The sequence below is a fragment of the Lycium ferocissimum genome, chromosome 7, assembly GCF_029784015.1.
Source record: "Lycium ferocissimum isolate CSIRO_LF1 chromosome 7, AGI_CSIRO_Lferr_CH_V1, whole genome shotgun sequence".
NCBI lineage: Eukaryota > Viridiplantae > Streptophyta > Magnoliopsida > Solanales > Solanaceae > Lycium > Lycium ferocissimum.
This window is the reverse complement of record NC_081348.1, coordinates 22300687-22323180: the sequence shown is the minus strand read 5'-3', so window position 1 is coordinate 22323180 and position 22494 is coordinate 22300687. Positions and strand designations below refer to the sequence as shown.

General features: G+C 36.1%; 4 protein-coding genes across 5 annotated transcripts in view; 2 read left to right on the top strand and 2 right to left on the bottom strand.

The window, feature by feature from the left end:
- Positions 1-1088: 1088 nt before the first annotated feature.
- On the bottom strand, positions 1089-7247 carry LOC132063813 (CMP-sialic acid transporter 1). The gene is made up of 8 exons (XM_059456540.1): positions 7158-7247; positions 6403-6486; positions 5388-5602; positions 5184-5262; positions 3877-4046; positions 3452-3638; positions 1942-2019; positions 1089-1812 (listed from the first exon to the last, which is right to left on the bottom strand). Exons 1-8 carry the CDS (start codon positions 7206-7208, stop codon positions 1669-1671), a joined length of 1008 nt encoding a protein of 335 aa, XP_059312523.1. The 5' UTR covers positions 7209-7247; the 3' UTR covers positions 1089-1668.
- Positions 7248-8564: 1317 nt separating this feature from the next.
- On the top strand, positions 8565-12243 carry LOC132063812 (uncharacterized). The gene is made up of 3 exons (XM_059456539.1): positions 8565-8704; positions 8833-10781; positions 11604-12243. Exons 2-3 carry the CDS (start codon positions 8858-8860, stop codon positions 11747-11749), a joined length of 2070 nt encoding a protein of 689 aa, XP_059312522.1. The 5' UTR covers positions 8565-8704; positions 8833-8857; the 3' UTR covers positions 11750-12243.
- A 3752-nt stretch (positions 12244-15995) lies between these two features.
- On the top strand, positions 15996-17755 carry LOC132063811 (uncharacterized). Of its 2 annotated transcripts, none has more exons than XM_059456536.1 (3): positions 15996-16184; positions 16622-16932; positions 17173-17755. In XM_059456536.1, exons 2-3 carry the CDS (start codon positions 16631-16633, stop codon positions 17189-17191), a joined length of 321 nt encoding a protein of 106 aa, XP_059312519.1. In that variant the 5' UTR covers positions 15996-16184; positions 16622-16630; the 3' UTR covers positions 17192-17755. The 2 variants fall into 2 exon arrangements, with proteins under 2 accessions (XP_059312519.1, XP_059312521.1); XM_059456538.1 differs by lacking the exon at positions 15996-16184 and adding an exon at positions 16216-16526.
- A 66-nt stretch (positions 17756-17821) lies between these two features.
- Positions 17822-22494, bottom strand: part of LOC132063810 (mitochondrial adenine nucleotide transporter ADNT1-like) — a 39455-nt gene continuing 34782 nt past the window's right edge. Inside the window, exons 3-9 of the mRNA XM_059456535.1 lie at positions 22226-22274; positions 21742-21905; positions 21584-21621; positions 19858-19970; positions 19625-19738; positions 18857-19204; positions 17822-18182 (exon numbers count right to left, since the gene is read on the bottom strand). Of these exons, the coding sequence (XP_059312518.1) occupies positions 18099-18182; positions 18857-19204; positions 19625-19738; positions 19858-19970; positions 21584-21621; positions 21742-21905; positions 22226-22274 (910 nt within the window). The 3' untranslated portion in view covers positions 17822-18098. The remainder of the gene's footprint in view (positions 18183-18856; positions 19205-19624; positions 19739-19857; positions 19971-21583; positions 21622-21741; positions 21906-22225; positions 22275-22494) is intronic.

Genomic DNA, 22494 nt, shown 5'->3' with positions numbered 1-22494 from the left:
ATCCCGGGATAACTTGTTTTCTAACCAAACGAGCCCTAGTGTAGTATTACACTTTCACTTTGTTTTCTAAGGGATAATCATATCCAACAATATAAGATCATCGTAATGTCATGAGTTCAAATTTCAATGATATATATATATATATAACTTTTCCTTTCCACTTTACCATAAAAAAAATACAGTATCCTCTTCTTAAGAAAACATATGAGTACTAGAATTAGTGATTATATTCTCGCACTCTTGTTCTCTTTCTTACCTTAAACCCAAATTATTGTGTTAAAGAATGAAAAACTAAGCTGAAATTTATCAAAATGATGATCAGAATGCTCATTAGAACCTACTGTAGTAAGAAAAATAAATATAACATTTGCTTCTTTACAATTGCTAATTTTGTTTTTAATACTCGACTCTCGGAAATTATCGACATTAATGTCCGGAATCAATACTACTCCTTTACAATCAATGATACAATACAGGTGGGCTAACGCCTATCACATAATTGTCCATATTGAATGGCAGCAAGAAAGTAGACGTTCTGTCAGATGCTAGCAACCACAAAATCGATAACTAAAGTACTGCAATTAAATCATTGAATGATCGATTAGCTGTACACTAAATTGTGGCTGCCATTGGTTCAAACTTTCTATGATCGGAAGCTGAAGGCACCCTACTTCGCTATTACCTGTTCATCAATAGTAAAACTAGCTTTTCCTGATATTAAAGCACTACCTTTGGTTTTTCTTATTTGCTGTCAAATCAATAGGTGTTGCTATTACATACAATTACTAACAATTGAGACCACAAGTTCCTCAAACTTTTAGGTACAATTTTCTCTGGTTTTCTGTCCATTTCTGCAATTTAGTTGGAGTTGTTACTTAACAGTTGCTTGAAGCCAGCGTGCTCGAGTTTCATACTTCTAGCGGCATATCTTCCCCATCAGTAATTGGGTACATATAAAGATATAACTAAAAGGACACATTACTATTGAACCTAATTAATTGAGAATCAAACTGAAATGATAATCTCTTGAAAATGTTAGTGCAACTTAGCTATTTAAGCCGAATAAAATTTGCAGCAATGAGAAAATATCAAGGTAATTAGCTGTCTTTCAGTGAATGGCTTGAAAATATACCACCTGGTGATCAAAGAGTTACAACAACCATGAAACAGGTAAATAACTAAGCTATTCTTTCATGCAATTACACAATCTCCACTGGCACAAAAAAGATCTTATGTTTTCTCATGCAAATCCTTCCACTCAAAGTTTCATGTCTATACTAGCTAACTTTGGATATGAATCATTACAGAACACAACAGAAGTTATGTAATCCCCATCCTAGTCATTGCTTGCGTTTTCTTGATTTCGTGTGTTTTCTAGTTGACACCAGAAATGCAAATTGCTCTTTACCGTGCCATTAAGTTTGTACTAGGTTTGGTTAAAAAAGGAAGACATCAGTGCTCGTCCAACCTTGATGCTCATTACCAGGGTGGGAAGAAGCTCCTATTATCAGAAAGCTTCTGACCTCAACTCTTGAATCACGTCAACTTGATTAACTGGGATCCAAGTGATGGTTATGCAACAGTTTAGCCATTTGCATTTGCTGAGGCTCAACTTGTAAGTAGCTTTGCACAAATCAAAGAAAAAAATTGGTGGCAGTATTTTGTACATCAGGAATCTGTTTTTCGTTCAACAGAAACTTCAGATACACTCTCCGTAACTGGTTTTACTGTCAAAGGTAAGTCCACCAGTGTGCTTGGAGGAGCAAAATACATATGTAGGGACATCATGCAAATAATGATACCCAAAAAGAGCTGCAAATAGAAAAATTAAGAAAAGAATAAACACTACGAAGAAACTGACAATGACACGGTAGACACGTTTATGAAATATAACGGCAAATAAAAAACTATTCAAATTAGGATCAGCTCTCTGGAGCCTACCTGTACTGTTGGCTTGAAGCTGAAGAGTAGCACTGATAACACCATTGTCAGGAGCATTGCCATAGAAGTGGCGTACACCTGTTGGAAAAGAATAGGTAATATCACTGCTAGTTAGCTTCTTAGTTTAAGTAAATTAACATCAATTGACAATGCAGTAAAATGCTATATGACCATGCATAACAGCCTTATTGATAATTTCCATGTAATGATATGTTCTATGCAGAAGCTAAACGAATGAGAATGGAATATAATTATTAGATTGCATTGTTCCTTAGATTTCTCCTTCACTTCTACCCAAAAAGTACAAAAAATAATTCCTATCAGAGTTGGATAGGTTCTTGCCCCAAAAATATTGAGTTGCATATTGAGAATTCAACTAAAAGGATTTTGTAAGCGTTTGGACATTATTTGGTTGAAGTTGTAAAACGAAGGAGTATTCGAAGTTGAAGTTAAAAAAAGAGTATTTGAAGTTGAAACTGTGTCTGAATATTAATTTCACTTCCATTAACAACTGCATCCAAGTACATGAGCCCTTTCCTTTCTTGTTTTGTTTGTTCCATGCTTGGATGGCTCCAAGCAATTGCATAGTTTCCAATTGGACTGGAAAAAAAAAAAAGTTGAATTTCTCCGAGTAAAAATCATTTATTTCACTTGAAATATTCCTCAAAATAGTTTTTCAATATTTCATTAGCCTCAAAATAGCTTCTCAATATTTTCATTGGCCTCAAAATAGTTTCTCAATGTTTCATCAGTACTTCAAATACTGATGTTCAGTATTTGCAAATAACAATATCCAAACCAGTATTTGCACATAGTATTGAACTTCAGTATTTGCATAATGAAATATTATTTATGGCCCAAGCATCTCCTTAAGAAATTCATTTAAGTTTCCATGTATTGTAAATCAACCACTTAAGAATAAGTCCAAGCCAGATTGACCATAATGTATCTAATAAAAACCACTGGGTTAAGGTTAAACTATAGCAACGGTGGAGTCGACTGTCGACAAAGTGCGTTTTTTTAATAAATAGTGGAGTCGTCGAATATAATGAGATATAGTATAGCAATAGTGGAGGAGTTGACATAATGAGAAGTAGTTAGCTCTGACCCTAGTCTTTTCTTAAAACTGTCTGACCCTTGTCTTTCTTCCTCTTAAAAAGTCCGTTCTCATTGAGAAACCACAAATGTGTCCTGCCACCACCCCCTTCCCCTAGTCTCTCTCAATTTCTAGGCAAAGATGCCATCCAAATAACTCCTCAGCTTTCTCATCCCCTGGATAATTTACTTGAGAATCAGAATCAGAATCAGGAATCTATAAATTTTTTAGAGTTATTTTAGTAGGTGTTGTAACTCTTAAAGTACAAGAACATAGACAAACGCCATAAAAAGCGAGGGGAATTAGATAGAAGTTTACGATATGTAACTTTCGTAACAAACCTATCAAAGGTGATCAAAATCGTTTACAAACGGAATAGAAAGCAAAAGCATCAAATTCAGGAAGACAAGATACCTTTACAATATTGTCAGCATACTTCATCAACCATGAAACCAAAAGGCCAGTGGTTCCAAGATTCAATACTACCAACCATGTGGTCATGTTGTATCCATTGAAAAGGCGCTGCCACCACGGTCCTGCCTCGAACCCACTTCTAAAATCATCCATCAGAAGTCGCCCCATGTTGAATATTGCGCCAAATCTGAAAGTCCAATGCACTATTTCAAATTATCAAATCAAAATCATGGGCCTGTACCACTAGAATGGAATTTGATCTCATAACAGGACTCAAGTCAGTATATGAAGACTAACAAAATCTTCTTCCTTACGGTCCCATGAAACTATCTTCTACTTCAGAGTTTTAACTTATGTAGAGAGGATGAGCTCAATTGCATTCAATAATGGGAACAGTTTATACCGCTTCGTTAGGAAGAACTCACGTGTATAATTGGACATTCTGCCAGTACAGGCTGTCATTATTCTTTTTCATCAAGAACTCAGTATAAACACCGGCTAGTGCTGAAAGACAAGCAGAGAGTACACCAAACAAATATCCTTGAACAGGTGATGAAAAGAATGAGTCACAAGAAGCCTCTCCACAGCCTTTCACCTGTGTTGATCACCAGGAAAATGTGGAACAATTATTAATATTCTCTCAGTTCCATTTCACATCACGGTATTTGACTGGACAAAAGATTTAAATTTGACCTATCTGTTATATTGGTAATAGTGAAAGTATATACTAAATAAATGGTTGAACATTAGTCTGATAGATAAAGAATCACGTCAAAGTTTAAAATTTGAATAGTTCAATGAAATTGAGTTCTTGAAAGTTGTGAAATTTATTTCAGAAATGGAATAGGGTCAAATATTTTGACGTCTCAAAACGGAAAAAGTGTCCCATATATTGGAACGGAGAATATCACTTCATTTATTTGAAATGGTGACACAAGAGGCAACATCATGATATCTACTTTTCTACGATATATATGCATACCTGAAGATAAATCGACTAGAGTCTGGAGTAGTCATTAGATTAAGCTTGAACTATAATGCAGACAGGCAGTACCAAAAAACACCTTGTCAAGATGGCTCTCAAAATTGCATTTATGATTGCCCCAGAAAAATAGTAGAGAGATTATTTACGTAAAAACAGTCAGTCAAACGCTTAATTGTTAACTAATTTGAATGAAACTTGACTTCTGAGTTCTTAATCAAAATTGACGAAATAAAATGAAGATTCCAGTTTCATGTTTAAATGAAACGATATAAATTTTTTATTCTTTTTCTTTCTTTGAGTGAGGTAAGAGTAGGTCATTAGCATATTTTTTGAAAGAACTTTTTTCTAAGATATCACAGAGAATGACACAAAATAGTCCAGAACAAACTAAACTGGTATATCCATCAGGTAGTTCACTGCCAATCTTAATCCTATAACTGAACCAATCTACTACATATTGACAGCACAAATTCTAGATTGAGCAATCACAGAGTCATAGCCATCCTTCATGACAAACAGGTTATGCTTTTAATTAACAAAACAGCTGGAATACAGGACTTCAATTTGGCATGCCAGTTCTAACACCATACATGGTTATGTTTTACGTCAGGTCTCCAAAAGAAAAACATAAAATAATATATATATATATATATATATATATATATATATATATATATATATGCATGACATGGTTTGGCACACCCAAATCATAATGCTTAGAAATATGCAAATAGATTCCATAAGCACCTGGCTTGTGGTTGTTCCAACAGCCAAAAGTATAATTGCCATCCACTGCAAATTCGTAAGCTTCTTCTTCAGAAACAGCCTAAAATATGAAAGATGATTCTCTAATTTACTTTACCAACTTCAATACAGGAAATAAAGAATGGATGCTGAATGAAAAGAAGTGAAAAGGTAGGGAAACTAGGCAGAAAAGCCAGCACCGAGTACCTGAACAATATTCCCGTAGTAACGATCTTTAAGTTGCCCATTATCTGATAAGTCGAGGTATCTACATATGTCAATGTAGCAAACTGAACATTGTTGTGGATGAGATAAATGATAGATGGAATCGGGTACAAACGAACACTCTTCCACTCCATCGTCATCTTAGGAGGCGGTGAGTTTTGTATCTCTCTCCAAAGAAAGGCACTAGATACTAGAAGCTGCAGGTTGACAAATGAATTAAGGAGGAAAATCGCAGAGAAAATTCTCAAATGAAGAAGTAACTATCATGTACTACCAAAAAAAAAAAATAATAGCCCCATTCAATGCCCTCTCCAGAAGTTCCTTCCGAAAGTACATATCCAGTCAAACTGGATCGTCCATAATTTTTAAGAGATTTCTCTAATTAGAGATGAACATGAGGAGAACTTTTGAAACAAAATAGACACATAGCAAATTTCATTCCATTAAGCTGAAGACTAAGAGCGAAACATTCGATATCAAATACATCCAAAACTTAGGATCTTTGCTCTCTTTACATGTTTAAAAGTGTAAATATCATACCAGCTTTTGATCACGACAAAGAATTTGGGACGGTTGAAATGTTAAGCACAACGCTAATTTTAAAATGCAGGGAACATGATACTATAGCTGATACAGGAAGAATTAACCTTGCATTCAATTTACAGCTTCCTTCCTACTTCAATATTATTTGTTACTTGCAAGCCAAGAGGGGAAGAATTCCTCAAAACCTCTCCGTTCTAGTATTTTTCAAATAGAATATTTTCTTTAGAACATAATGAAAAGCACGATACTGAGTTTGGAAGGAAGGAAACATGATAGTACAGCTAGTAGTATAAGAAGAATGAGGATCCAATTTAAAGCTTCCTTCCTACTTCTAGATACGATATACTTAAAAGCTATAGCAAAAAAAGAGAATTCCTCAAATTCTAGTATTTTAATAGTGATAGAACGCAATGTACTGCCTCTTAAGCAGAAAAGCTAATATAAGAAATGATACCTTGAAAACTTCAGCCAGAAAAGGAACAGTAGCATAATCATATTTGTATCCTCCATTACTTTGAGATAAAGTCGTCAAAATTCCCTGCCAGGAGACGCATAGTTCAAACATAAATCCAGAACTATCAACCTAAATGTATGTAATATACAATTAAACAATCCTTGATATGTAATCAAACCCCTAATTATCCCTTTTTCAATAATATTTAGATTAAAATGACAGAAAATCTCATTAACCGGCTCAATAAACTTTGTGGTAAAAAGTAAACTTGATTTTGCTCTTCTAGATTCAACGCTAAGCAAATTTACGCTCATAGTGATGAACTAATCCATAAATCCAGAACTATCAACCTACATGTATCTAATATATAATAAATCAATCCTTGATATGTAATAAAACCACTAATTATATCCCTTTAACAATAATACCTAAACTAAAAATGACAGAAAATCTCATTAATCGGCTCAATACACTTGGTGATAAAAGTAAAGTTGATTTTACTCTTGTAGATTCAATGCTAAGCAATTTTACACTCATATTGATGACCTAATCCTCTAAGTGTTAATCGATCCTTGATATGTAATTGAACCACTAATTATCCTTATCGGCTCAATACACTTCGTGGTAAAAAGTAAAGTTGATTTTACTGTATTAGATTCAAAGCTAAACAATTTTACACTCATATTGATGAACTAATCCGTTAAGTGTTAGTAAAAAACAGAGATCAGAGAATGGAGAATGGAAGTGAGAGAAACCTGTGAGCTGGTGAGAACGGTGAGAAGCGAAGCGACGACGTACCACCGCATCTCGCCGGAGTTTTGTTGCCTGTCTTTCCGGCGAAATGTGAATCGTTTTTGAGGAGTTTTCTTCTTTGTAAGTTTTCCGTACACACTGTCACAAGTGCCACTGGGTATTTCAGATTTGGCTCAATATTCCGCTGTATGTTTCCGTGCCAAACTTGACATTACTTGAACTCATTAACTGTTAAAAAATGCTTTGATAAAATCAACCAGAATTCTTGTAAAATTAATTACAAAAAGTTACATTAGGCGTGGTATTAGTGTATCCCATTTGTTTTTTGTTTATTCCGTGAAAATGTTTTAATAATTTCAATAGTAATTCATAAAAATTAGAAAATGATTTCTTTATGTTCCAAAATACTGTGTAATCATCAAAAGACATATAGCCAGTATATCAAAACAGAAAAAATTGACATAACATATTATTTTTTTGTTTTCCACTCCAGGTTTAAAATGCGTTCGACTAATTTAAATTCTCAGGTTGCAAAGCACTGGGAAGCAGGTCATAATCCATCCTACCAAAATCCCGGGTAACACATTATGAGCCCGTAATTTACTATGTTCGTTTTCGCCTTTTTTTGTTGTCACACAAATTTTTTTTGCTAATAAGCTCAAAAAATAATCCATTTAACTTAACTTTATCTAAAGTCTTTATTGAAAATTTATAGTGCCAAAAAATAAGTCCCCAACATTATATTGTACATTATATTACTTAAAATACTTGTTCCTTAAAATAAAGAGTTTAGAAAACCAAAATCTATCTTATTGTTTATTTATTTATCAGACATATTTAATTTTAATACTATAACTTCTTTCTATTTGTTACATGGTGAGGAGTTTATTACTATAAAATTGGTAGGGGTGGATCCATCCTTTGGATACGGATGCAAAAGCATCTACTTATGCCCGAATTATATAAATACCAAGTTACCAACCAATCATCTATGCATGAATCTTAAATCAGTTGGTACCTATGTGAATCATCCATATTATTTCATTCTACTCAGAAAGATGCATTGCAATTAACAATATAGAAAATGATACCATTTCACATATTACAAAGTCGAAAATGTCAACACTCAACAGCATGTAATGGAATATACAACTTTGCCGGCCTAAAACGTGCAATTTGGCACTAAGCAAAAATTAGTAGAGAGTCTGCCAAGTGTTGGGCCATCAACAAAGTTCCTCCTTGTAATCTTTTTTCTTACTTTATATTCTTAGTTTCTGTAATTCTGAAAATTCCTACAGAGCTTGATTGTCCCCTTGTGATCTCATCGTCATAGTAATGCAATCAGGTTTTACATTGTGGTATCATATTTTCTTGCTGAAAGCTCAGATTCAATACAATATCATATACAATTTCCCACTTTTCAGTTCTTGAATTCCCTCAGGCTTTGATTCAAGAACTGGACGATGCATTTTGGCATGATGTTTAATCAAGGGTAACTTTGATATCCCTTAGGTTTGTTGGGACCTTTTTCAAGAATCACAATTTTTCGGTAAGCTATTTTTTTTTCCCTTCAAAATATTTGTTCAGGCAATAATATTTTCTTGATTACGCTTATCATCGGACTGATACTCATAATTGAGACGTAGTTGATTGATTGATTGATATGCTTATGACCAGATCCATCTCTGCTTTATGTCCAAGCATGCCGGCGTTGGAGGAATTCAGGCAGATAGGAGAGGTAATTGGAAGTCTTAAAGCTCTAATGGTTTTCCAAGATGACATACAAATAAATCAAAAACAATGTTGTTTGTTGGTGGACATGCTCAAATGTGCCTACAAGACAATTGCAGAAACCATGAAACAGAACTTGAGATTTGAAGAGAAGAATATCAAATGGAAAATTATTGAGAACCCCTTAAGAGAGCTTCTCAGGGTGTTCAAAGAAGCAGAGCAGTACATCAAGCAATCCCTGGAAACTAAGGATTTTTGGGCAAAAGCCATAGTTCTCTATAAGAATACAGATTGTGTTGAATTTCACATTCACAATTTGCTCTCTTGTGTGCCAATTGTCATTGAGGCCATAGAAATAGCAGGAGAGATTTCAGGTAGTGACCATGATGAGATACAGAAGAAGAGATTTATTTACTCGATGAAGTATCAGAAAGAGTGTAAAGACCCAAAAATCTTCCAATGGAAATTTGGAAAACAGTACATGGTTTCCCAGAAGTTCTGCGAAAGGGTAAACTTAGTTTGGAATGAAGACAAATGGATTTTGCAGAATAAAATTCGAGGGAAGAAGAATTCAGGTTCATGTACTTTGTCAAAGCATGAGCAGCGACTTGCTGATCTCCTCTTGAAAAACTTAAACGAGATGGAGACAGAAAGTGATCACAAACTTTTACCTAGCTCAGTTCTTGTAAATTCTAAGGATTACCAGATAAGAAGGCGATTAGGCGGTGGAAGTCAATACAAGGAGATCCAATGGTTGGGGGAGACCTTCTGTTTAAGGCATTTGTTCGGAGATATTAAGCCCCTGATTCCAGATATTTCTCAAGAACTGCATCTCTCCCATCCAAATGTAATGCACATCGCTTGTGGTTTCACTGACGAAGAAAAGAGAGAATGTTTCTTAATCATGGAACTTATGAACAAAGATTTATCTAGTTACATCAAAGAGATCTGTGGACCAAGGAAGCGAGTACCATTTTCTCTTCCAGTTGCAATTGATTTACTCCTTCAGATCGCAAGAGGCATGGAGTACCTCCACTCGAAGAAAATCTATCATGGTGAATTGAGTCCTTCCAACGTCCTTGTAAAGGCGAGGAACGTATCTACAGAAGGGTATTTACATGCAAAAGTTTGTGGATTTGGCTCATCATGTTCTATCAAACGTCCTCAGAAAGCTAATGTGAATCAAAATAATGGGACACTCCCATTCATTTGGTTTGCCCCAGAAGTCCTAACTGAACAAGAGCAGTCGGGGAATGGAGGGAATATCAAGTGTACTGAGAAATCTGATGTGTACAGTTTTGGGATGATATGTTTTGAGGTTTTAACTGGGAAAGTTCCATTTGAAGATAGCCATCTACAAGGAGACAAAATGAGTAGAAATATAAGGGCAGGAGAGAGGCCATTATTCCCATTTCACTCACCAAAATATGTGACAACCTTGACAAAGAAGTGTTGGCATACTGATCCATATCAACGACCAAGTTTCTCATCCATCTGTAGGGTTCTCCGATATGTAAAGAGATTCTTGGTGATGAACCCTGAACACAGCCAACAAGACTCACCACTGCCACCAGTAGACTACGGTGAGATTGAAGCTACCATCTTAAGAAGCTTCCCCTTTTTAGGAAATTCTGAATCGGATCCTCTGCCTGTCACACAAATACCTTTCCAGATGTTTGCATACAGGGTGACAGAGAAAGAAAAGTCAAGCACAATTCATAGAGAAATAAATTCTGAATCAGGAAGTGATGGAGCTTCAGCATGTGGGGATGATCCTGTAACGGCAGATGATCCAATTCCATCACCAACTGAAAAGAAGATTGCATCTCCTGAGATTTTGACCAGGAGACTTACAATTAGGAAACCTGCAGATATCAAAGTCGGCAAGCAACCAGGTAGCATAACTTGGCTCAAAAACTATATCTTGCAACATTTTCGCCTAATCTTCCTTTTCCTAAAGACTACTTTATCTTGTTCCAAAATTTTAAAGAAAGTCGACTGCCTAAGAGAAACTCTGGGACGCCAGAACAACATATACTTCAATTTTATTGTTATTTGCTCCTTACTAACAACAAATCCCAAATTAAGTTTTCATTTGCTAAACCCTGACTAGAAGTGTGGAATACTTAAGAGGTAGACGTGAAGTAATAATGTTAAGCATGCGGCTTTCATAATGGAAGTCTCAGGTTCGAACCCCCTTCCTACGACAGCTGGGGATCTGCCTTCTGGGTCAAGCTCGTCGCACAGGGCTTGCCTATTGCAGGTTATCTCTCCAGTGTGGTTTGCGAGCTATTGCACAGAAGTTGGGTTTACCCTGTGCGCACCCGAAGGGTAGCGACTGCGGGTTCCCATGCATAAAAAAAATGTTTACAATTTCTTATCTCATAGTTAAAATGATATCATTTATGACCCTTTACATTGATATCAACCAAAATTACAATGTTAGAATTATTATCAACACCGTAAATAGGAGCAGCCATATTATCATGTATCTATGAACTTCAGTCACAGAGTTGCCAGAACAAGAATGATTCTAAGAGAACACTCTACAAATTGATGCAAGCCATACCTTGTGCAATGATTAGTCTACCGGCATCATGACTTCCCTTATCATAAACTATTTGTTCAAGCTACAAAAGAAAAGACGAATGATTCTGATTGTGTAGTTTCCATATTGTTTTTCATAGTCTGAAACATCATCATGATCATTGTTTTAGGAACACCAAGAACACCAAGGGAACGGTCGGTAAGACCCCCAAACCTACGTACTATAAGGCAGAATTCCGAAAGCCAGTTAATGATGATGAACAGCCCAAGAACAAGGAGATCATCTGGTCATGCATCAGATTCGGAGCTTCCTTAACTAGTTTCCAAATTATCCAACATTTTGTAAGACATTCTGACCCAACCCAGTCAACAAATAACATGATTGCAGTTTGAGATATTCATTGTTGTTACTTGTTTTGTGTAATATATAACCCCTAGTGTCTCATATTGGGAAGGGACTGGCAGTTCAGAACAGGGCATTCAGAAGCTCCTCACTGATCCTCATTTGTCAAACTAGATTTACAACCCTAAATTGTGTAAGATTTGAAAGGGTTATAAGACGCAATTTAGCTCCCTCATTCAGCTTGCAGAAATTATTTAGGAGCCATATGGACAATTTTGGAGAAAAGAGTTTTTTTTTTTTTGAAGAAAAAAGATCTGTTTGGACTAGTTGTGGTTTTTAAAAGTTACAAGTGTTTTTTGAGTGCAAGAGGGTTTTTCTTGGTTCAAAAAGTGCTGTTGATGCCTCCTTAGACTCTCTCAGGTTTGGTGTGCCTTCCATTTGCTTTCTAACAAAGGGAATGAAATGGCACCGGCATATTAGTGTTGTGCTCAGCATATATCAGTTATCCTAAGGTGCATGAAGAAGAGATCAACAATTGTATTAATGTAAGTATCATTTTGCGGAGAACTGAAAGAAATGCCAGAGAAAAATGGATCTACAGACAGAAGATATTGACATAAAAAAGAAATACACACACATTGTTCTCCCCTTTATCCTTACTACCCATTTTTTTTTTTTTTTACTATGGATGTATGGTATGGACTGGGGGGTTGGAGAGAGAAGGAAGAGTCCACGCTGAGCTCTCTAGTTAAAAAAGATAATGATCACCAGTAAAGGATAACAGTTAACCGTTCAACAAATTGTTATCTTTTAGAGAAAATATAACATAGTTAGTTATAGTATTGTATGTCAATGGACGTTGCTGGAGAACCTAGATATTAACAAGGTAGAGGTAAATATTTGTGGTGAAATCTACACTTCTTTTTCTCCAACAATCTGTCAAAAGCAGAAACGTCCCAAACAAAAACCGCAACCGGAGAACAATGGCAAGCTACTGTTTCGGAAAACAAAAAGTGTTTCAAAGAGCCATAAATTTAACCGACTTATACCACATAATTCTAGAATATTCCCAAACTAGTAAGATGACAATAAGCCTAACCTGAACAGATTACGAACAAAGGCTGACTTGGCAAGTGTTTTAGTGAGTGTATCAGCAGAGTGGATATGAAACCCAATTTTTTTTTAACATGATTGAGAACAAAACGGAAGTCTACCTTAACATGTTTCATGTGACTGCGAAGAACTGGATTCTCGCTGATACCAATGTTGTCACAATAGATGGTAGGGATGTCATGGGTTGGAAGGTGCAGCTCACACAGTAGATTTTTCATCCAAAGTGCTTCAGCAAGAGCATTCGCCACCGCCTTATACTCGGCTTCAGTGGATCAACAAGCTACAGTTTTCTGTCTCTTAGGACCAACCAATAGGATTGCGGCCAAGAAATAGAATGTAACCAGAAGTGGATGCTATGTCAGTGAGATCGCCAGCCAGTCAACATCAGAGTACATGTGCAAGTTAAAGTCCACATTGGGGTCTCACGTAGGGAAAATTGAATTGTGCCACGGAGGCACCTAAGAACTCACTTAATAGACTTCCAATGCAGTTCAGAAGGAGGATCCACAAACTGGGACAGTTTGTTGACTGCCTAAGAAATGTCCTGTCTGCTGTTTCTTAATAAAACTTAATTTATCAACAAAAACAAAAACAAAACAAAACAAAAAAGAGATGTCCGGTCGGGTGAAGGACAAATATTGCAGTCTGCCAAGATTTGGCAATAGCGAGTTGCATCAATGAGTGGGGTTCCTTCATTGAATTTTAACAACTTTGTAGCACTTATTGGCGTTTTAGCACTCTTACAGTCAGACATCAGTTCATCACTCAAAATTTCGTTGAACATAATTGACTTGTATTTAAACTCACCTTAGTATTCAATATACGAACAGTTTTCAGTCTTCACTCAAGTATTCATAATACACAAACTCCACTATCTGCCTTGTTTGAAGGAGTTAGAGGCAGAATCAAGTGGAGAATATCTTTCCTAAAAACTGGAGAGTGAACAAAATCCCGAAGGAACGTATATCCTATTAGACACTAGTTTGTATCATAACATCACGACTGGGTAAAAAATTGAGAGGGTGAAAAATTATACTGCCAAGATAATTAAACACAGAAACACATAACAGAAAATCAAGAATCAAAATAGATATAAAGTTCAAACCTTTAAACCAGAATGCACGAAAAATACTTAAAGCAGCAAGCTCAAAGAGTTGGACCCTTGAATAGAGAGAGCAAAAGATTTGCCTTAAGTTGCAACGTGGAAAAGCCTAAGTAAGCAAACATAATACAGGCATCTTAACCCGTAAAGTGAGAATGAGATTACTGCCATTCGCCTAAATAAGCAAACGTGTAATATTTCTTTTTGTATTGCCTTTTGCCTAAATAAGCTTAGTGCGTGTTGCTAGAGTTTAGTGTAGTATTTCAGGTTTAATCATTATTAAATTATTAATTTGATAATTAAATACTGGAAACTGATTAATCCTATGAAAAATTATTTCTACATTCTTGCATTCCTATTTTGGGATACAAAAGGCTAGTATTCAATTTGGAATTAAAAAGTTGATTCCTAATTGTGATGGGAATGTTCCGTGCTTACCCTCCTTTTGGAATAGCATAAGTAGTACTCCCTCAGTCCCAATTTGTTCGAAGGTTGACCAGTTTGGGAGTTAAACAATTTTTTTGACTTAATTTTAAACATAATTTTTTAAATATTTTATAATAAAATTTATATATTTAAAAATTACATAGAAACTACTATAAGACTGCATAATTAATAATTCATAACATATAAAAATAGTTTGAAAAAATCGTAATCAAAGAAAAAACTATTTGTCCCAAACTGGTCAACGTTCAACAAATTGGGACGGAGAGAGCAGTAGTATTTGCAAACACTACAAACTCAAGAACTAATCTAGAGAGAAAAGAAAAATCACTCCACAAAACAAAAGGCAGGTCGGGTGGCCGCCAAGAAATAAAGTTCTTTTTGGCAACCATATGTATCAGGTGGCTGATTAGTTAAAGTTCACCCTACAAAATACTTCCTACTAAAATTTCTCAGTTTCCAAAGCTAGAACCTCAAATTCATGGTCAACTATTTTAGATTTGTGCAGCGGCCCATTAAAGACTATACCCTTTCTATCCAATTTTTTGGGCGGATTGCCCTTCTTTTGGGTTATATTTGTGGTCTTTAAATTATCATTTTAAATTACGCCCTCATATCGCTTGCCTTTAATTTTTGCCCTTCGCATTGTAACTACGAGCGTTCACGAAATCGTGAGGATTCGAGTTCGAACTCCCGCTGCCATAAATTAAAAAAAAAAAATTGCAAGATAAGGTTTGGGTCGCGTGTATAGGACTCGCATACACTTGTTGCTTATTATCAAATTTATGCGAACCGCATACTCATGCCTTATGCACTTAGCACAAGTATGCCCGATTCGATAATTTTTGATAATTCTTTAATAAGTTTATGCGGTGGGGGCATACTTTTAATAGGCAAACTTTTATCTGGGACCGGCAAACTTGTGAAGGAATTACTGCAAAGTTATGCGGAGCCATGATACTTATCTAAGTCTGCCCATAAGGCATAAGTATCACGGATCCGATAACTTTGGTAATTCCTTCACAAGTGTATCTGGTGGAGGCATAGCGAAATTTAAACTACGTCTTGCGATTTTTTTTAAAATTTTCATGTGTGGGGGTTCGAACACAGGATTTTAGCGAGAAAGACGGTTTTAAAGATTTGAAGAAAAAATTTAAAGACATTTCAAAAGAAGGGCAATTCGCATGCAAAATTTAAAGACCACCCCAAAAGATGGGCAATTCGCAACACAAATTTAATGGCCCACTAACTAAAGTGAAACATTTTTTTGCGCAGATGGTCCTTCATTTGGGGTGGTCTTTAATTTTTGGCATTCAAATCGTGGCCTTTTAAGTTTTATTCCTTCACCTAATACCCGAAGTTGTGATCATTAAATTTCATTAAAAAAAAAAAAAAAATCGCAAGACAAAATTTGAATCCTGCCTTAAGGCAAAAGTTTGCAAATTCTGCCTGTAAGGCCCAATTAAGGCAGAATTTGCATGGACAAATTCCTGCAAATTCTGCCTTACCAACAGTTAAAAACCACCATTTTGAGGCACAAAAATTAGAGACCACCCCCCAGCGAAGGGGGATTGCCCAAAGAGAAACAGTTCCTAATAAAAATTTCTCTATTCCCAAGTCAGAACCCAAACTTAAGAAAAGTTTTGCCTACTTAAGTCTCTTTCTCCGTCCGTTCTTCAAGGTGTTGTTAATCAGAGTAGATTACGTGCAACCCAAGCTACATCTTCTTACGAGAAAAGTTTCCTACAGGTACGCAAATAAATCTTGCTAGGCTTATTTTTGTTTCAGTTGCATGTTTAGAGCATTACTATGCAATCCAACAGACTCTCCTTACACAATAATGAATTGGGCATTGGATTAAGGGGAGCAAGAGAATTAAATAATCGAAAGGTCATTCCCAATTTATTAGCTAAACATTTGCCTATTGAAAACCATAAGAAAAAAGGGTGGATGGTTAAAACAAAGTTGAAAACCATATATTAACCCGCACCGATTGCACTCCTATATATATGCAACGTCATCCTCTTTCATTTCTAATATACTTCCAAAACTTCCTAACACACACAAGAAGGTAACAATTCAAACAACAAGGTAACAATTTATACAGTTTGTTTTCTTTCTGATGATATATTCAACTATTATGTGTATTAATGTGTAATCCCTCCACTGTTTCTCTTGCAAATTAGAAAACAGAAATGGGTGAATCTGCTGCAATCAAGGGAATGGTGCAAGAAGAACATTTAGTGGATACAGAGGAAGATGAAAATTCAAGGGCACTGTTTCTTAAAGAGCTGAATCTTGTTCTAATTCTCTCGTTTCTTTCATTATCATCTGAAGAACTTGATTTTGAGGCAAAGGAGATTAACGAAAATGTCAAAGTTCAGCAACAACAAAAAGTTGTTTCTCATCTACGTTGCAGAAAACGGGGTGGTATCAATCAATACAATACTGTTGAACCAGAAATACAGAGGTCCTCAACCAAGTTTAGAGATTGCAGGTAAAAACCTTATAATTATCATTTGGAGGTCAAATAATTTTTTCTTTTACTATGATTTCTCAAACAGTTTTTTAACATCTATAACTAAATTTTCGATATTTTTATACCGAACAATTAGATGCTTTGACATCACGTCATTTTTTTTGACAGAAAGAGCACAAAATTAGTACTACTTGATAATGTCTTAAAATTCGTACCCTTTGCCACCAAGATGATTCCTCTTTCTTCCTTTTGATTCAGGCATTGCAGAAGAATGTGAAAGAAATCAACATCAAGCAAAGCTAGCAACAAGAGATACCAAAAGAAGGTTACCAGCAAGGCCATAAAAGCTACCTTCATAGTATGTTATTTGCATTAAAAGATGAGTGCCAGAGAGAGAAGAAAACATACATGTAAAAGAGTAGTACTAGAAATAGAACTGATACTTCTCATTTTGGCAAATGCCAACTCTGTTTTTTCTTTTGCTTCTGGTATCCGAAAATCATTGATTCAACTAATCAAAATTTATCTGGTAAAGTGCTTCTTATTAAGAGGTTCTCCATTCTCGTGCTCGAACTCATTGATTTTCATCCATTACACATACCAAACGCCAACCTACTACGCAAGGCAGCAAAATATATAGTCCCCCAGCCGATAAAGCAGCTCAATAGACAGCATACATCAAGCAACCAATTTTTGTTTTTTTAAAAAAAAATAAACAATTTACGTCAGAAATCAGCATGTCAATTAGTGGCACTACAAAAATTATATCTGATCATGAGAGTGAGTACCCTTCATACTTAAACCGTTCAACTTTTCCCAAAAAAAAAAAAAAAAAGAAAAAGATCGAAGACACGAGAAAAATTTGGTACAAGTACAAAGAAGACCAGGATTAGTGAAGGCAACGAGCAATCAGCAATCAGCTTTTCTTCACTTGAACCATACCAAGACATTCAAATTAGTCATTACACTGTTCTTGTAAAATTTGCTTATTTATCGAATAAGCAATAGGCAGATGCATAAGGAAATTGTAAGCACAACTAGAAGATCCTAAATTTTCTGTCACAAGCTAGAACAGAAGCGCAAATTCTCTGCTTAGACGGTGTAACCCGCCATGTTATTATCACTCTATCTATCCTTGCCTACTTTTATCATATGCCAGGAAAAAACACTGGAGCTTGTCTTCATCAGTCAGATATCCTGATCTCAACTCCCAATAGGTCTTTCACTTGCTCATATGTAACAAAAGCAATAGCTATTGAAGGGACAACCTGAACAAATAATGAACTACAGTTAGGAATGATCCTGAAATATATCATAAAGGGAATTAACCATAGTAACTCAGTTAAACCAATTATCAGTCCTTAAAAAGTTCATCACATCTAGGTATAAAGAAGATAGTTAATAGTTTCATACTTTACAAGAAGCACAGTAATACTGCCAACAGTAGTCGAGAGAGAATTAGAGCTTGTGAAGTGAAATTTTGACTGTGCGCTGACCAACTATTTCACAACTCAAATGGAGATTTTGACAAATTTTGATACTGCAGAAATCTCCTCCAGAAATGCCATTAAATATGACATTGGCTGGTCCAATTAGTCCCAAGTAGAAACAATTTATATTGAGCATGACTATGGGCAAAATAAGAAGCTGAAATTTGATTACTGCCAATATACTGAGAGCATCAGGTATTGGAGACCAACAAAGTTTAATCCATTAAGGATATGTAATTAGAGGTCTTGATAAGTAAAAGTGGATGTCGTCTACTCTGTAGAGCATAGTAATGAAAAAGTAATGTCTAACCCAGAGCAAAAGTTTCCTATTTAAACAAAGTTGCCACAAAAGGGAAGCCAATTCTATGTGCCTAAATAAGAGAAACTAATGAACTTCATCCAAGTCTCAATGGAAAACACCAAAAGGTAGAAGGTATGAAAACGAGACTAACCTTCACTGAATTAGGCACCAAACCCTTGTACAAGGCCCTGAAGCCCTCATACCTAACTGTTTTCCTGAAAGTATCAATCATACCAGAATATTCAAGGGAAGCCTTGCTCCTCCCATCACCAGTAACGATGGATGAAGCATCTTTCCAACCCACCATCTGCATCCTTCTGCGTACAACGTCAAGAGGGTAAGCAACAGTTTGCCCCACAGTCCCTGCCACAGCCCCACATGCCAGCCTTGTAACAACACCAAGCTCCGTAGAATCATCAACTAGACCAAGTGGTTTTGTTTTGACCAACCAGTCTTTTAGAGATTCATAAACTGCAAAGTTAAGTCCCACATATGGAATCTGCAAACACCAATTAAATTATGAACTTTCACAAAAATCAGAAGAACATTTGTGTTGGTTGTTCTTTTCTTTTCCTTTGCGTCACCCTATTCAGGGAGAAGACATTTTAAACTTCTGCCAGGAATAGTTGGCTTACAGTAATATTTTGGCTAATTAACTAGTGGATAAAGTTCTTAACACCATTTTATTCTTCTCAACAAGCTTTGAAGCGTCGTTTTTTAGGGGTGTCAAGTAGATTGAAACTTGCAACTAAATGTATAAAGAAATTATAGTATGCTCACTGTATTATTACGAGTATTTTGCACCTCATAAACAACATCAAATTTGGAGATTCATTCTATGACAACACCAGACGTTTGAGCATGGTTACCAATTTAGTAAACAATCATTTCCTTATAAATTCAGGAAAGCAAAACTTACAACTCCTATGACAGAAGGAAGCCATCCTTTATACAAAGCACGGGGACCTTCCTCACGGAGTATGGTGGATAGAGCATGGACCATTCCTCTGTACTGATAAGGAGACTTCTCTGTCTGCAAAGCAGGAAAGAGGATTTTCAAGAAAGGTGTAGTAGCAGAGTGCTCCATAGTCATTATACGGTACGCAAAACATCAGAACAGGCAATATTTCTTCACGAGAACTCATAAAATACCTGCACAGTGATTCTGCCCCGCACCATGTCCATTGGGTAAGTTGCAGACATGGCAATTATGCCAGCACAAGCTCCAGCTCCAAGACGTAGTAAGGGAGTGAGCTGCGCATCCTCTGTGGAAAAAGGAAGATGACGGTCCAAATGATGTCAAATTCTTGGGAATATCTTTCTATTCCTTTTTTTTTTTTTTTTGGGATAAGGCGAGGTAATTCCATTTCTATTCCTTTTTCATTTTATTCAGGCTACTAGCATAGGCGTAGTATGACTTCTCATTTGCACAAAAGACCCAGCAAAACCATCAGACAATATTCACTAACTTTAACACATTAAAAAGAACTTCATCAGATGATCGTTGCTTACGAAATTAAATGTGCATGGTAGATGCAGAATAGTCTAGCAAGTAAATGCTCACAATATAGGGCTTAAATACGTCGTGTGACCATGGCATTCGGTCAAGCTGCTTGCCTAAGATGACTTACAAGCAAAAATTATGTGCAGATAATTTTCTGCCGCTACTAGAAAATCCAGTAGTGAGCACAAGCAACATATGGAAGCAAAACTGAACTGCATTGAAGGAGAAAAACTCTAATCTGACTCTAAACCCTTATTTTGGCAACTGAAGTTACGGATATATCAGGATGAGGATGCATACATTCAAACCTAAATCCAGATTTTCCCTGAAATATGAAATTTCAGATTTATTTTTTGCTGCCTCAGCTTATATTTTGACTTGATTAACCAACGTGTTGGCCCATATGCGTTGTCGGGTAAAATTTCTTACTCTGAATACAATGGTCGAATGAGATTAAATACTAAGGCCTGCTGTGACGGTAAACTATATTGGTAAGCTGAAAAGCACTAGAAATAGTTGGATCCTGGAATACAATAAGCTCAGGTAAGTAAAGTGGAGCAGAAGAATCTATATGGAGACCAATATTTACTTCCTCTTTTCTTATCTTAATAATATATCTTCTTTCAAATGGATGAATCCTGGAAAGACGTCACTAAGCATAAATGAAAGACAAAGGGTCATCCACTATAAGGAAAAGACAATAGTGGCAAGTATAATAGCCATTACCCAAAGCTTTGGCCCCTCAATCCAGGGGGTTGGAAGGGTTGAACTGGGTACAGACCTAACCTCCGGCTCATTTTGCATGAAGTGGGTGCCCGCAACTAGAACTGGCATTTTGCGCACTAGAACAGATTGAGCTTTTACCACCCACCAAGCCAAGGCCCTTCCTAGACAACATAATAAGCAAACATAGCGACCAGGAGAAGGAGAGTACAGATATATTCCATTGCTAAATCAAACATAGCATCTGTAACAACCAACATAAAGAGTTTCTTTTTTACATGACTAACAACCAAATATACATTAGCAGAAAATGAACTTAAACTAGAAGTAGCGTGATGGGAAAAATAGAACTTAAATGAACATATATGAGATCAAACTTAATCTCAACAAACAATAGCAGAATGAATCATAGTAACAGCAGAATGAATCATAGTAACATAACGCCCAGTAGGTACAGATTCCTTTACGTTTTATAGAGATAGTAGGAAAAGAAATGTGCTTAAAGTTTTATAGATATTTCTTCCTATGGTTGGATTCATATACGAAATCTCATAGTTCATCCTCAACGAAATCATTGGACGATGCCCCAGTGGTGAAACCAAACGCAAATACACGTGAGAACTAAATAACCCAAAAGAAAGATAGGCATACCATTGCCAGTTTGTTGCTGGTAAAGATATAGTATACCCCTGTTACAATATCAATGAAGAAGTCAATAGAGGGAACATATGCCAGATATTTGATTTTAAGGGAACACGACAAGCAAGTCTGAGTTGCAAAAAATGCATAGTGATCAGATATGACTATACTTGGAGGCTTGCTCATAGCTGAAGAATTTGACTGCTGAGTTTGGGACGATACGTGCACAATTGGTGCCATTGCCCTTGAACAGTCCTTTGAACCCCTCAGTTCTCCAGATATATTTTAAGCCGGAAATGGTACCATTGTATTTTATGCTATGTGGATTTTGAACCTGCACTTCACGCAGAATCCAGTTAAAAGTAGGAAGCAAAACTATTCTAGATGGAAGAACCCCGTAATGCAATGATAAATATACATGGCAGACAAAAGATTAGACTCCTTCAAAGAAGAAGCATGTTGGAAAGAAAACAGTTCACTGTCCTAAACTTCAAAAGGAACAAAATTTGTTCCATTGATTACAATTAAAGTCTGGGTCACAATGCTCCATCCATTCAATGCAAGTATGAAATGTTCCAAGTCAGTTTATATTTTTCCTCTTTCACTAAAACCATTGAATAGGGCAGAAACTGCAAGCATGAAACTACACTTCACCTGGAGCAATATCTTTAGCCGTTCCAGTGGGGCTACAGCAGTTCGTGACCTGCACGATAAGGACACTACTAGTAAGTGCAGAATCAAGTCAAAGTTCAGGGAAAACAGAACTTGTCCAAGTACTCATAACATCACATGATCACATGGAACTCATGTACAGCAATACCAAGTCCAGCACAAAAACGATGTTGCTAAATAATATGCGCCACACAACCTTGTCAAATCTCTGAGACTTTGAGATGTATGTTTCAAGGGAAAGAGTCAGCCTT

Excerpts from the sequence above, each read along its gene's own strand:
- LOC132063811 (XM_059456536.1), top strand. The coding sequence starts at position 16,631 with ATGGGTGAATCTGCTGCAATCAAGGGAATGGTGCAAGAAGAACATTTA.
- LOC132063813 (XM_059456540.1), bottom strand. The coding sequence starts at position 7,208 with ATGCGGTGGTACGTCGTCGCTTCGCTTCTCACCGTTCTCACCAGCTCA. Across the intron at positions 6,487-7,157 it reads CCGTTCTCACCAGCTCACAG|GGAATTTTGACGACTTTATC; the intron begins GTTTCTCTCACT and ends GTCTCCTGGCAG. Across the intron at positions 5,603-6,402 it reads TTCTGGCTGAAGTTTTCAAG|CTTCTAGTATCTAGTGCCTT; the intron begins GTATCATTTCTT and ends GTCAACCTGCAG.
- LOC132063812 (XM_059456539.1), top strand. The coding sequence starts at position 8,858 with ATGCCGGCGTTGGAGGAATTCAGGCAGATAGGAGAGGTAATTGGAAGT. Across the intron at positions 10,782-11,603 it reads CAAAGTCGGCAAGCAACCAG|GAACACCAAGAACACCAAGG; the intron begins GTAGCATAACTT and ends TCATTGTTTTAG.